Below are 16,165 nucleotides of genomic sequence, written 5' to 3'. Positions count from 1 at the left end.
CTAAGGAAACGCCATATTGATTTCCAAAGTGGCTGTACAAGCTTGCATTTCCACCAGCAGTGGAGGAGAGTTCCCCTTGCTCCACATCCTCTCCAGCTTAAGCTGTCTTCTGTGTTTTTGATCTTAGCCACTCTGACAGGTGTAAGGTGGTATCTCAGAGTCGTTTTGATTTGCATTTCCTGGATAATTAGGGATGTTGAGCAATTCCTTAAATGTCTTTCAGCTATTTGAACTTCCTCTGTGGAGAATTCTCTGTTTAGTTCTGAAGAATGGATAAAGAAAATATGGTACATATACACAATGGAGTACTACTCAGCAGAGAAAAACAATGACATCATGAGGTTTGCAGGCAAATGGATGGATCTAGAAAAAAATCATCCTGAGTCAGGTAACCCAGACTCAGAAGGACAAACATGGTATGTACTCACTCATAGGAGGATACTAGATGTAAAACAAAGATGACTAGACTGCTACACAACTCCAGGGAGGCTACCTAGAAAATGGGACCCTAGGAAAGACCCAAGGATCACCCAATGACAGAGAAATGGATGAGATCTACATGAACAACCTGGACGACAGTGGGAGTAATGAAGGGCAAGATTTGAGGGAAAGAGAGCTTAGGGGAGCAGGAGATCCCAGCTGGATCAAGAACAGAAAGGGAGAACAAGGAATAAAACAGACCATGATAAATGATTACCACCTGAGAACAGGAATAGGCAGAGTGCTCAAGAGGTCCCCAGAAATCCACAATGATACATCCTCTGTAGTCTGTTGGCAATGGTCGAGAGAAAGCCTGATCTGACCTAGTCTGGTGATCAGATGAGTAAACACCCTAGCAGTCGTCTTGGAACTCTCATCCAATAACTGATGGAAGTGGATGCAGAGATCCTCGGCCAGGCCCCAGGTGGAGCTCCAGGTGTCCAACTGTCGAGAAGGAGGAGGGACTACAAGAGTGTGAATTGTTGAATCCAAGATTGCAAAAAGCACAGGGACAAATAGCCAATCGAATGGAAGCACATGAATTATGAACCAACGGCTTAGCAGCCTCCCAGGCTGTGGGACCAGGACCTGTCCTTGGTGCATGAGCTGGCTGTTTGGAACCTTGGGCTTACAGAGGGACACTTTGCTCAGCCTGGAAGGAGGGGACTGGACCTGCCTGTACTGAATCCACCAGGTTTAAATGATTCCCCAGGGGTGTCTTGGTCCTGGAGGAGATGGGAATGGAGGGGAGGGGCTGAGGGGGAAGGTGGAGGTAAGGGCGGGTGGGGGGAGGACAGGGGAACCCATGGCTGGAAAAAAATGACTCACATAGTACTTTACACTGGCAATTACATTTGGAAATGTCTTTGAAGGGAGAGAGAGATTTAAACATGGTGAAGCCAACATTATTTGCTCTTATTATCAAAGTATATTTGAAAATTAAAACATTTAAAAGCTGTTATCATACAACAGCACCAAAAACCCAATCCTCAGGAATATCTCAAAAAATGTGTCAGAGTTTTTGTTGTCTATTCAAAATTGTTTCATGACATCATCTTTAAGGCTTATTAAAAAAAAATACAAATCACTAAACAGTTTACCTGCAATACAACTAGGTAACAGTTACCTCTGAAATCCAGGACCTTAAGAAGGTTGTTTCCTCCACCACTACAAACTCTTTCCATCTGGTTTTTTCAATAATGACAATGTTTCTATGAGTACAATCTATTTGTGGAATTATCTAGTTACATATTAAGTAGATCATCTCACTTCTTAAAAGGAAGATCAAGTTTGGGGATTGGAGAAAAAGGACTTAAAAACTGTCCACTTTCATTTGTTATCAGGCACCCCTCCAGCCCTCTGTGTTCTGACCTCTTAGATCCTGCTGTGTACGAACACCACCCATACTCTGTCTTGGCATTCGAAGAGAAGTTCTTAAAGGAGTATGTCTCTGCTCATCCAGGTAAGCAAGATCCTCCAAGTGGGCAGAGCTTGTGGCTAACAAGACAGAAAAAATATAGTTACCATATGTAAGTTTAGAAAACTTAAAAAAAAAATCCAGTTGCTATCTTCCATACCTTTGAATCAAAGCTTACACCAGCAGAAAATACATCCTTCAACAGTATAGAATTCACTTATTCTATGCCTTTAAAAAACCAAGTATTTAAAGAAAAATTTCCTTCTACTTGATTCTTTAAGATAGAACACCATGATCTGTCACTGACCATGAGGGTCTATGACATTAACGGAGAAATATATTTCCTATTTAAATAGAGAACAGAAACAAAACAGAAATGCCTAAAATTATCACCTCATTAAGTTATAGATAACAGTATAAACAAGTTAGTATTTGAAAATAAGTGTCTAGTCTAATATAAAATGCTATTTTGCTTTTAAATGTCTGAATTATGAAAATTACAATAAAAGAAACAAATGGGAAATTTCTTGATGTTGTTGAGAAAACAGACAGATTTCTACTAAAAATAATAGAGAAATGAAACCTTGTTTTATATGAATGCTTCAACTTGGATGAAATACCAGGGTATTGATCTTAGTGCATGAAAACACAGTTACCAACTTATCACTGATGATTGGCATAAATATGGCAGAAGGGAAGAGAGCCCGAGGTTATATTTTCATGACTGCTGGGTTTCAATGTTTTGCCACAAATTTACTACAGAGTACTTTCTATGTAAGAAACTCTATTACATGTGAGATCAACAGAAGATGATGTACTAGTTAGTTTTCTGTCAGCCTGACACAAGCTTGAGTTATTTGGGAAGAGGAACCTCAATTGAGAAAATACCCACAGATTGCTTATAGGCAAACCTGTAGAGCATTTTCTTGATTAATGATTGATGTGTGACAACCTAGCCCATTGTGGATGGTACCACCCCTGGACAGGTGGCTCTAGGGGGGAGCTGTATAAGAAAACAAACTGAGCATGCTATGAAAAGCAAGCCAGTAAGCAGCATTCCTCCATGGCTTCTGCTTCAGTTCCTACCTTCAATTCCTGCTCTGACTTCCTTTAGTAATGGAGTGTGACCTAAGAGTTGTAAAGATGAATTAAATTCTTTCCTCCTCAAGTTGCTTTTGGTTACGGTGCTTTTTTACAGCAATGGAAACCAAACTGAGACAGATGACATGGTAGTTTGCCTTGAAAGCTTTACAAGCCCTTAGACTATCAGTAATATATATCACCTCATCTGATACCTGATTATAAACAAGCAAAAGAGGAAGCAAAAGGGGTAGAGAAAACAGCCTAGAATTTTCTCATCTTAAGGAAACAAGCCCACAGACAGAAAATATAGTAGATCACAGGCAAGCTGTTTATGACTGGACTTGAGGAATAATACTTATTAATTTGTTCATTAATTTATTCACTCAGTAAAAACTACAAAATTGGCAATAAAAATGTCAACACAGTCTCTTAATAATACTTTTGCCATGCTTTAAAAAAAAAAAAAAAAGATAAGGCCTCACTATCATTGGCTGGCCCTGGAGCTGTTGACAACACAATCTCATATATAAAAAACTTCAAGTAGTGTTTTTATGCACTGATAGCAAGTATCCTTTAAAAAAAAGCATCGGGTGGTGGTGGCACATGCCTGTAATCCCAGCACTCAGGAGGCAGAGACAGGCGGATCTCTGTGAGTTCCAGGCCAGCCTGGTCTACAGAGCTAGTCCAGGACAGGCTCCAAAGCTACAGAGAAACCCTGTCTTGAAAAACCAAAAAAAGGAATTAAAAAAAAAATCTAATTTATAATAAAAGGACGCCAAAATTGGAAGGACATCCTATACTCATTCATTAGAAAAATTGATATTGTTAAAAATGTCCATACTTTCTGTATCTAGTAACTTAAAAAAAAAAAGATTGTAGTGTGTGGTTCTCTTGAAAAATTTTTTTTCAGGTGACTTAATGTATCTTAATTACTATAGGAGCAAAGGAAGTGGCTTAATGACCCTGCAAGGAATTCTCCTGGTGATACCTTTTATATTATCAAGTAAGAGATTCCATCTCAGTATATATAAGCAAGTCTTTTTCCTAGAGTAGGGGAAATATTTTTCCTTTATGACAAGATGAAAGGAAGCCTTATTTTTTTTTCTGTAGACTTTTTTCAGGTAACACCTGAGTCATAACCAGTCTGGCAGTATGATGACCTAGATGCAGAGGGAACAGCTCCTTCGAAAATAAGTAAAGGCAGAAAAGATAATGTCATATCTCCATTGGAGAATGAGCATGAGCCTGAGATTCTTACTACTGATGAAAACAATGTATCTATATGCAAAAAATTAAGCAAATGAAAGCAACCAATATAAAGTTTTGGAATCTACTATGTTTAAAAGTTAATGGCTTATCAAGCTTTTTCTACAAAAGTAAAGAATTGACAAAAAACAATGCAGATCAAATGTCCATCTCAAAACACTGCTTTTACAAAAGCAGAATAAAAAAATGAATGAAAATGATACATTAATCCTGGAGTAAAAAGAAGCTGAAATTATTGATATGAGTGGGATCAAGTAGATTGAGAGGCGGTTGCGCAGTGTGACAATCTTTCCTTTGCCTCATACAGATTTCTCTTCATAATCAGAAGAGTTGCTTCATTTCATCTGAGAGCAGGAAACAGCAGACTGCTGTTAACAGATAAGTTTAACTTGCATCTGCAATATTGCATGTCAGGGATAAGTGCTTATTTTTATAAGAGCTATGGAGGTATTGAATATGTCACTTGCCTGACCCTTTCCTTTGGAGATTTCAGGATAGTGAGCAGTTTTCCCATGAATCCTTTTAGGAATTCTAGGCCTTGTGCCAGTGGGCTTTCATGATGGGATAGGAGGTAACAGGCTCTTGCATCCTAAATAATTTCATCACAAAAGCCTTGTATACACGTTTAGTGCCTGCTTTAACCACATTGCTTACAAAACTAAGGTATCTTTTTCATTTGATTATCTGAAGACCCTGTGAAAGGGATGTAGCATGCATTATGTGCTAGAAGTCAGATATGTTCATCTTGCTAAAATTTAAATGTGCTAAATGTAGTTGTGCTTAAAACCATTAAATCATACAAATTAATAAAATACTTCACTAGAGAAAAAACAAACGTTCATACTATTAAAAGTGCTCTATAGACTCATTGAATCCCTATCAAAATTCTTCACAAAAGACATTATATTACCTGACTTCAAAATACCCTAAAAGCTGTAGTAATCAATACTACATGTTTGGGCATAAAAATAGATACTTAGGTCGAAGGAACAGAATAAAGATTGAAAAAAAAAAACTATATAAGCAACTCACTCTTGGCAAAGGTGCTAAGAATGTACACCAGGGAAAGGAAGCTTCTTCAGTAAATAGTGCTGGGTGGCTGGATGTGCATAAGCAGTGAAAACACTCATTACTCACCATATGAAAGAAAACATGTCAAGGTTCCCAAACTATGAAACCACTCAAAAACAAAATGGAGCAACCCTAAGTGGAGAAGGGTTTTTGGAGAAACTCAAAACAGAAGTACAAGGAGCCAAACAGGATTGCATCAAACTCTTCCTCCCTGCCACTTGAGGCTTCTCTATCCCCAGTAATTTTCTGAGAAAACTTTTAGTTATATTGTGTCAAACCTCTCCCTTTGTCAAAACATGCTCTGGTTGGTTATACCTTCTCTGCTTCACTGAGTGATCTCCCAGTCAAATCATAAGCCCAGGTCGGCCTCAATTTATTAAGCTGAGGGTGGCTTTGAACTCCTGATCTTTTTGCCTCCATTCTCAACTGCTTGTATTTATAGGCATGTGTCTCTATACTACTTATGTACTAGGTTGTTTTAGAGCAAGTGGTAAGATCTGATTTACTTTTGGTCATCCTATCTCTTTAGACAATGACATTAATGTCCTGAACATAACGCTCAGTGTAGGCTTACATTTAGTGACCTGCTGACTCTCTCCTCAATCCTATCACCTTTGCTTTACTACTTGACATTACTAAAAACATGCTTGGCTTGGTGATGTACAGATATTTCTTCAGAAAATGCTGATGCTACTTTTACTTTTTTGATAAAATATCATCTATCATATTATGTAAATTACTTATTATGTTTATTTTTTCCAACTCAAAAGTAAGCTTCATGGTGATAGAATCTTTTGTTTCCTAATGGATTATAGTTAAGTGCTTTGAATAGTTCCTGTTCATGCTCAATAAACACCTGTGCAGATACAAATTATACATTTGTATCTACATCTTCATCTTGAGTTTCAGGTATGCTTAAAAAAAAAATCAACAAGCAAATTAACATTGTTCTTATGGGGCAATTTTGAAGATAACTACAACGATAATACCATCATCCTCTACAAAGACTCTTGAGAGCTCGGTAGGGACCAATATATTCCTATGTCATAACGTTACTCTTACTTTGAAATTGTACTGGCAAATATTTTTGAGATAATTATGGCAGGTTAAATTAGTATCATAATGTTTAGTGAACATTAAATATATGAGATAATTATATAAATTCAAGTGAAGTGACGAAATAGAAAAACAAATATGTAATAAAAAATTTTAAGTAAAAGAAAAAAAATCTAGAAAAGTAAATAAATCCTGTCATTTTAAAATCTTGTTTTTAGTAGAGGAAGAGGGAATAGGAAAAAGAAAGAAAACTTATTTTAAATTAGATTTTTATTAGATTGAAATAGCTGAAGACCATATACTTGTAAAGCATTTAACAAATAAAAGCATTTTTTAAAGAAGTGAATACAGTTTAAATATATTCTGGCAGAAAACAAAAAACAACCCAGAAGACAACATTTTCAGAACCAACTCCACACTGATTGTCGAAGGCCATTTAGTTTTCTTCCTATGTCAGCTGCCACTAATGCAAACAAACCATAGTAATACAGCCATCACTGAGCTAGAACAGGGAGGCTGGAAGGACACTTCTGTTTCCTACTCTTGGGCAGAAGCCATTTGCTTAAAGTCATTATTTTGACTGCTGAAAAACCCCTTTTGATTTTCTATAAGATCATCATTATAGTTTCTAGTTAGATTCATTTACATCCCCTTAGATTCCCAATCTGCATTTACCTGCTTAAGATCTTTTCTTAGAAAACTGTGCTGCTCCAAGAACTAATAAGTGGATGGAGAGAGATTATATTTTTAACGAAGTTTGTGTTTTTCCAACAGAACCCTCTTTCCCACACAAAGCACAAACGACAGCTGCTGCAAACACTTCCTGCTTCCCACATACCTCCAGTTCATTGCCAATCTCATTTTCAAACAGCAAAGATGACCATAGACAGCCAGCTGAAATTCCAGCCATGCAACCACAAATCCACAATAGTCACTTCCTTACAACACAAAGCTTAAAAACAAATATACAATAGCAATTCAAATTAGGCACACCACAGAACTCAGAGTTTAAAAAAATTTCGTTGTTTAGAATTTTAATTTAAAGGTATATGAAATCTAAATTCTGTATTTAGAAAACTGAGCAACTTCAGGAAAAACCCAAGTTCCCGACTGTCATAAGTCAGCCCCAATTATTTCACCACCCAAGAGGCAAGTGCTCTCCCTCTAGCTGCAATCCTAGTTCATCAATGTGAAAGTTTTTAGGCCTCTAGTAAATAGCTATCCTTGATGTAGAACCTGGACCTTGTAATCAGCACATTTATCCTCTTAATTTATGTTAGTCATGTTTCTAAAACTATACAGCTAAATCTGCTTGACCAATATATTTATATTTATAATGCAGTTGATAAAATACAGATGATTATTTTAGGAACTTTAAACATTTGCATATGTGCTGACTCTACTGTCCCTGTAAGTAAAAGTGTTATAAAACTCCAAACAGGGTCTCTGTCTCACAGAATAATTTTGTTTTTCTTTCTCTTAGGATTTTCTTTCTTTTTAAAGACAGGGTCAGCATTAAACTCACGAGGTAACTGAGGAGATGGCTTGTTTCTTGCTTGTACTCCCCATTTTCCCACTTCCAAGTTCTGGGACTACAGGCAAGGTAATTTTCTTCCCAAAGTAGGCAGAAATACCTAACATAGCAAGACTCACTTAAGAAACTATTTCTCCAAGTTTTAAAAGTGACATAAATGGTATTTTAACTTTTTTTTGTAAAGATAGTGCTTTGCTAAGTGTGTCTCCCAGTCTGGTTGCAAACTGACCATTAGACTGCATTAGCCTCCCAAGTGCTAATTTTACCGGTGAGTCAGCACACCCAGCAGTCAATGTAGTAGTGCACATGGTTATTTAACATTATTTGATCTTTGCATTACTCATATTAAGTTTAAAAAGAAGGGATGTTTAAAAGTTGTATTTGAACAGTCTTTTATTTCTGACATCCATGTCCCCTTTACATGATGCCTGGGGCTATGTGTAAGAACTGCATAAGCATATGGATAAAGAGAGGAAAATGGGAGGGACAGATATTGCACATTTTCTCTTGCATGTAGAACCTTGATTAAAAATATTTTCTATGAGGACTGGAGAGATGCGTCAGTGGTTAAGAGCATCGACTGTTCTTCCAGAGGTCCTGAGTTCAATTTGCAGCAACCACATGGTGGTTCACAACCACCTGTAATGAGATCTGGGGCCCTCTTCTGGCCTGCAATCATACATGCAGGCAGAACACTGTATACATAATTAATAAATAAATCTTTAAAAAATATTTTCTATGAGAGTAGGAAGGAGACCATTTCGGGGAACACAAGAAACCACTGGTAAGTAGGGACGAGGGAGGCTCATGAGGAATGAGTATGGGCAAAACATATGAGAATAAAATGAAGCTTATTTTTTTTTTGTATGCAAACTGAACATTTTGATAAAATAAAGAAGAATAAATATACTTTATTTTTTCCCTATTTCCTATCTGAAAACCTTGGTTACTTTTTTTGTTTTATGAGACAAGGTTTCTCTGTGTAGCCCTTGTTGTCCTAGAACTGGCCCTCTAGGCCTGATTAGTTTCTAATTCAGAGTTCCACCTGCCTCTGCTTCCTGAGTGCTGGGATTAAAGGTATGTGCTACTACACCCAGCTTCTAATGATTCTGGATTATCAAGGAAGTGTACCTTCCTCAGTTTGCGGGACCATTTCTATGTACATATTAAAAAGATTGTGTGGCTGGGTGGTGGTGGCGCACTCCTTTAATCCCAGCACTCGGGAAGCAGAGGCAGGTGGATCTCTGTGAGTTCAAAGCCAGCCTGGTCTCCAAATCGAGTTCCAGGAAAGGTGCAAAGCTGCACAGAGAAACCCTGTCTCAAAAAACAAAAACAACAACAATAACAACAAAAGATTGTGAAATATGTATGTATATAGACAGAGGTAAAATGTAAAGACAGACTCTCCTGAGTTAAGAAAACTAACTTAAAATTGATTTAGAGATATTATTTAAACTACCAGATTTTGTAGTTTTATCAGATTCTTATACATTATATACTTAGCAGGGTAATTCCCTACAAAAGTAACTTTATTTCCTTACATTCTGGAAACATTTTAAATTTACAGTCCATTGAATGTTTGAAAATTACTCATTTGGTTCACAGCTCACTTTCCTGTCTCTGCGGGAGCAGAATAAAACCATGGTTTCCAGAGACAGAAAACAATGTAAAACAAACCATTGTCGGACCACTGAGTCCCTCTGAGTAACAGTAAACATGTTTGTAATACAACCAACACTGATTGTAAGAATTACCTGATAAAGTATTTTGTTCAACACTGCCATGTATACTATTCCAAGAGTGTAAGATCCTAATTCTTCAGGGTCATCCTATCTGGCCTCTAATGGTACATTCATGTTTTTCTTTTTCTCTAACTTTATCCACTTACTTATTGAGTGGTTTATTATGTGTGCCACCTAGTGACAGCTGGTTTTCACTCTTTACCAAGTGGGTTCTGTGGATCTAACTGGGCAAGAGAAATGCTTATCCTAGCTGAGCCATCTCATTAGACCTTCATTTTCCTTTAAAGATGTCAGACTGGGTAGGTGTTCTGCTAGCTACAAAGACTTAAAAATGACACTGCTGTGATCTCCTGGCATAATGATTAAGGATAATATAATTTTGTTTCAAGATTGGGGAGAAGGAAAGGGAAAGGGAGACACAAAGTATGTAGAGGAAGGAAATATTCTCCAAACTTGAATTAAAAGAAACTCCAGTGGTCAAGGGAGGGCCTGATCTGACCTAGTCTGGTGATCAGATGACTAAACACCCTAACAGTCGTGCTAGAACTCTCATCCAATATCTGATGGAAGTGGATGCAGAGATCCTTGGCCAGGCCCCAGGTGGAGCTCCAGGTGTCCAACTATCGAGAAAGAGGAGGGACTGCAAGAGCGTGAATTGTTGAGACCAAGATTACAAAAAGCACAGGGACAAATAGCCAAACGAATGGAAGCACATGAATTATGAACCAACGGCTGTGGAGCCCCCAGCTGGATCAGGCCCTCTGGATAAGTGAGACCATTGAATAGCTTGAACTGTTTGGGAGACACCCAGTCTGTGGGACCAGGATCTGTCCTTAGTGTATGAGCTGGCTGTTTGGAACCTTGGGCTTACACAGGCTCACTTTGCTCAGCCTGGAAGGAGGGGACTGGACCTGCCTGTACTGAATCCACCAGGTTTAAATGAATCCCCAGGGGTGTCTTGATCCTGGAGGACATGGGAATGGAGGGGAGGGACTGGGGGGAAGGTGGGGGTGAGTGCGGGATCAGGGAGGGCAGGGGAACCCATGGCTGATGTATAAAATTAAAACACATAATAATAATAATAATAATAATAATAATAATAATAATAATTTTAAAAAATTAGATGAAAAAAGAAACTCAAATGACACAGAGAAACTAGTGTTATAACATATAATATAAACAATGCACATGCAATTAAAATAATGAAAAGACATTACCAAGATCAATGTCCACTAAAAATTTTGATAGGCTTAAACAAAATTCAAACTTTGGTGCTTTACAATATATCAATACAAAATTAAAAGATGATCAACAAAGTGAGAAAAATATTTGCAAACCCTTTTTTTTTTTTTTTTTTTTTTTTTTTGGTTTTTCGAGACAGGGTTTCCCTGTGTAGCTTTGCGCCTTTCCTGGAACTCACTCTGTAGCCCAGGCTGGCCTCGAACTCACAGAGATCTGCCTGCCTCTGCCTCCCAAGTGCTGGGATTAAAGGCATGCGCCACCACCGCCCGGCTCAAACACATTTATAGTCAGAAAAAATATATTTTTTTAAAAATTCGGTAAGAGGGCAGACAACTCAATCAAAAGCTGTACCAAAGTTCTGAGTAATGATTTCACTTAAAAAAAAAAAAAAGATTAAGTACTAGTAAGTACATAAAATAAGCTCAGTATTATTAATCATTTGCATAATGCAAATAAAATCCATATTCAAATTATCACCTCCCATTCATTAATTACAATCATAAAGGTAAAACAAATGCCAATTGTGGAAAGGATGTAGAGAAACAGGAACCCTAGTACACTGCTAGTTAGGAATGTAACATGGCACGGCCATTTTGTATACTTTGTAAAATAGTATGGCAGGTTCTTAAAAAGTTAAATATAAAATCTAACATATGAATGACAAGTACACTCCTAAGTACCTACCTAAGAGAAATGAATACATGTATGTCTACAGACTCACACATGGTCAAAGCAGCACTATTAACAACAGAAATAAACTCACTGTCCTTCAACCAGTAAGCAATATTGTTTGTGAACACTTATTTTTCACAGACATTCTGAGTACAATCACTAGGTTTTAGGTAATATATATTTAGCTTTAATAATACCAATGTATAACATACTCTCATCATTTATGTACAGTGATTTTAGTTGCATAACATTCCCATCAATGCTTGGCAATGCCACTCCATCTAATTTTGTGGCTCTGGTTGTAAGTTGTATTTCATAATCATAGACTGTGAAGGATCTCATACTTTACTTAGTGAATCTGGATGATGGAAAGACGACAAAAACTTCAGGGTCAGAAATGCCAGTTTATCACTCAGGGAAAAAGCAGTAGCAGAAAACAAACATATTTCAGTTCCCTAATACCAACTTCCACAGGCCAACATGAAGGGGGCCAGGTGATATATGGGACTGGCTGCAATATGAGAAGCACTGTAACTAAATGAGAATCAATATGCTTTATTTAGAGAGACCTCAGAGAGAAAATTTGCTGTCACTATATAAAGGCGAAAAATCTTCTAGATAAGCCATTCCTTCATCATCATACCTCATAACAGATGCTGATCCCCAGAGGCCAGAACCAAAAGAACAGGTAGGGAAGGAAAATGAGTGGCAAGAAGCCAGCACAAACATAATGAATTATTTCATCATTTGTTTTGCAAGAGTCTTGTGTTTGTACCTCATGCTGGTCTGGAACTTACTATGTAGCTGAGACTGGCCTTCAATTACTGACCCTTCTGTCTGTACCTCCAGAACACTGCAACTATAGGTGGGTACCACCACAACTGGCTGTAGATCTAATATCCTTGGAAAGCAAGTCTAATGACAATAAATGTTTTATTATTCCTTATCATGAAATATTTGTGTTCAGGAATTAATTTGGAGAGAGGGGAAGACAAATAAAATTTTTATTTTGTAGTCTGGACAAAGTGCAGATGATGACACATTTTGAAAATGCCAGGAGGCTATTTCTGTAAAACTCCTGGTTTGATTTATTAAATAGCAACATAGCTGTATTAAAAATATCCCTGACATCACTCCTGTGTAGTCACTGAGGAAAAAAAAATGACATAGTATTTCAGATACTTATCCTCCTTATCATCCTTTTTTGAATTGGGAAATGAAAGTACCTGGTCTTCTATACTAAGAGAACAAGAGTTTTGTGAAAATATGAATGGAGAGAAAGAAGAAGCTGTGTCTCTTGTTGGCTCACTTGTTATACCTTCAAACAATGGATGATGACTTCTGATATTCAAACTGTACCAATATGCTGTGATTAAAAATGTTTATTAAAATTTAAGTTTTAAAAGCTAAAACCTCAAACTGAAATTCTTGTTGCAGTACTGGGAATTTAACCCAAAACCTTATGCATGTTATATAAATGCTACACCACTGAACTACACCATAGTCCTTAAAATTTTTACAAACAATAAGACTAACTAGTTTATATGTGGTGATATTTTATCTGTGTCCCCCAATAAAGTTTATCTGAAGATCAGAGGGAAAAAACAGCCACTAAAGTAAACATAGAGGTCAAGCAGTTGTAGCACATGCCTTTAATCCTCACTCAGAAGGCAGAGATCAGTCTAGATCTCTGTGAATTCAAGGCCACACTGAGAACAGAACCAGGCGTGGTGGTACATACCTTTAATCCCAGCACTAACCATAAAGGTCTGGAGGTCTGTACAGATAGACAGGAAGTGACTGAGCTGGGCAGAAAGAGGAAGTGATATAGCTGGGTAGAGAGAAGAAATGAATTGGCAGAACAGAAGGCATATAGGCCTGAGTATACAGGAAGTAGGTCTCTCTGGAAGCTTTGGAGCTGGTGAGGTGAGGTTAGCTCCAGCTTTTCCTATTCTTCTGATCTTTAACCCCGATATCTGGCTCTGGGTTTTTTTGTTTGTTTGTTTGTTTGATTTTTAAATTAACAAGACTGTTTAACACTTCATTCTACATTTATATACTTTGTTGGCCCTCTTTTTGATTTTGTTGTATGTTTTAGCAAATCACAGGAGGAAAACTAGGAAACCACTTCATGAAGATGAACTTTCTCTTAGGTTCAAAGACATATAGATGTTACTGAAACACAAATGGATGACTTGTCTTATTTTAATTCATTACATATTCAGCAAAATAGTCTAAAAAACAAAAAAAAAAAAACTTACCTGCTACTGAATTTGGCCGAGGCATGAGATACAAAGGAATAGACTGTACTGATTGGGATAAAACCGTTTCCAAATTCCTCTCTTGGATCTTATTCAGACTGTATGTGGAGGCAGTCATGTTTTCATCTACTCGATACAAACAGGAGTCCATGCTGGATTTCTGAGATTGCCATGGTTTTAGGTTTCCTCCAGATCCTAATTCTTTACTGCTTTCCCCAACATATTTTGTACGCTCCATGTTTTCCGAATAATTTGTCAATGTAGCTGAAAAAAAAGTATAAAACAAATGTGTTAAAAAAAAATCAAAAGAAAAAATTAGTTTATGATTAAAAATTCATTAGTAGATGAGAATACTACTAACATTATCTTTCAGAGCTACTATGTCCAATTGCCCCTAGAAGTTTAAATAACTGAAACCATTATACAATCGTATCTTCTCTCTCTCTCTCTCTCTCTCTCTCTCTCTTTTTCTTTTTTTTTGAGCTGAGGACCGAACCCAGGGCCTTGTGCTTGCTAGGCAAGCACTCTACCACTGAGCTAAATCCCCAACCATACAATCGTATCTTACATATATTTTTTAACACTTTATTTAAATGAAACAAGCAAATTCATGTACCAGTGCCAAGGGACTGAGAACAAGGTCCAACAACGCTAAATTTTAGAATTACCAAAAATGAACTTGCATGTTTTCATGGACTGCCAGAGGGTACCAACAGTCCCTCCAAACTCACTATCCTGCTCATTTTCTTTTCCCTACTTAACTTAGTTCCTGGCTCATGTTCACACACACACACACACACACACACACACACACACACACACACACACACCACATGACTAAAATAAACAGTGACTTAGTAGAAAGTAATACAGTAGAGAGAACCTGATCAAATAAGGAAGCGACACAGGCCTTCCTTATCCAACTCTTCTCAGTCCTAATCCTTTCATATTACTTGTAAGTGGCTTGCTAAAGAATAATGATTTTAATTAAATCAAAACCCGAAAGGTCTTCTGGAATTATATCTAGTCTTACTAATAATTATACGTGAATAGGAACATTTCATAACCCCAGAAATGAAAAGATGAAAACCAGTGAAGTCTACATGACTGAATTTTTAGTAATAACTACAAAAGAATGAAACATACCATCCCAGGAGACTTTTATACCTAGTTCATGTTCTCTTCATATAATTTGAAGGTTTCTATTGCCAAAGCAAAGAAAGAAATTGAGGAGGTAATTTCCATAATCCTATTTAGTGAAGTTTTCTTTCTGTAAATTTAAGTGGAGTTCAAGATTTTGTGGTACGAAAGAAGATGAATTAAAAATAAAATCTAAACTTTTCTTTAAGAAAAAAAAAAGCCAAGATTTTTTTTTTTTTTCACCACACAAAGGAAGAAGATCTGGAAAAAGGAACTCATCTAGAAAAGGTGACAAAATCAAACATCCAACTCTGAGAACTGAGGGAGAGAAGAGTGGTGGCTCAGGTCTGTACCACTTGGGATGCAAAGGAGAATGGTGACAATTTCACAGCCAGCTGGGCTACACAGTAGGCCAGCCTGGGCTACACAAAGAATTAGACCCTGTCGCAAAACTAAAATGAAACCAGAGAAGAGGTACACATTGTAGAGCCCCTCAGAAGAAATGAAATTATAACTATCACTGAACACTTTTGGGGACTTGTGAATGTTGGAAGTCAAATCCTCATATTTAGTACCTTTTATTTCATACATAGTAATCAGTTGTAAAAGCCATAAGAAATGTATAACTTATGATCAAAGGTAGGCAGCTAACAAAATGAAGCAAGGAAAATTGTGTTCCTGTATCTTGGCCAGTCTTTGTAAACAAGGATAAATCAAGGTAAGCAGAAACCAAGGATGAAGTAGGTAGTGGTAACTTTAAAACAGAAAGCAGCTGTGGAACTGAGAAACTCTTTTAAAAGGAGAGCATGGAGAACAAATAAGGGACTGAAAATGACTCAGGGCCCTAAGAAGTAAGGAAATAACACTCAGAAAATTTGAGATATGAATTAAGTAATAGTTATTTCTTACTAGATAAGCTTTAATAATAGTAATAACAATAAATTCACATTTAATATTTTGTAACTTGTATTTTTTGGGTGTGGTAATACCTAAGCATATGTTCTAACACCAAATTACAAACCAGCTCTACTTCTAACTTTTAAATTGTGTAAATGTACATTCCATTTGGTTATCAATACAACACTCTAAGCAGGACTGGTGTTTCTATTCTCATTGTACACATGAAGAAATGATGCTTGCTAAAATTAGGCATCTTGCCTACTGTTATTAGAAAGCAAGTGCCTTTTAAGTAACTATTGGG

The 16,165-nt window shown here is 37.0% G+C and overlaps 1 protein-coding gene across 11 annotated transcripts in view; it reads right to left on the bottom strand.

Moving 5' to 3' along the window:
* Positions 1–16,165, bottom strand: part of Tanc2 (tetratricopeptide repeat, ankyrin repeat and coiled-coil containing 2) — a 332,046-nt gene that overhangs the window by 120,001 nt on the left and 195,880 nt on the right. For all 11 annotated transcript variants that reach the window (XM_036197446.1, XM_036197448.1, XM_036197449.1 and 8 more), the window contains 2 exons: positions 13,825–14,088; positions 1,852–1,977 (listed from right to left, as the gene is read on the bottom strand). In XM_036197446.1, the coding sequence (XP_036053339.1) occupies positions 1,852–1,977; positions 13,825–14,088 (390 nt within the window). The remainder of the gene's footprint in view (positions 1–1,851; positions 1,978–13,824; positions 14,089–16,165) is intronic.

The sequence above is a fragment of the Onychomys torridus genome, chromosome 8 (genome assembly GCF_903995425.1).
Source record: "Onychomys torridus chromosome 8, mOncTor1.1, whole genome shotgun sequence".
In the NCBI taxonomy this organism is placed as follows: domain Eukaryota; kingdom Metazoa; phylum Chordata; class Mammalia; order Rodentia; family Cricetidae; genus Onychomys; species Onychomys torridus.
The sequence above is the reverse complement of the archived record's forward strand: the minus strand, read 5'-3'. Positions and strand labels throughout refer to the sequence as shown.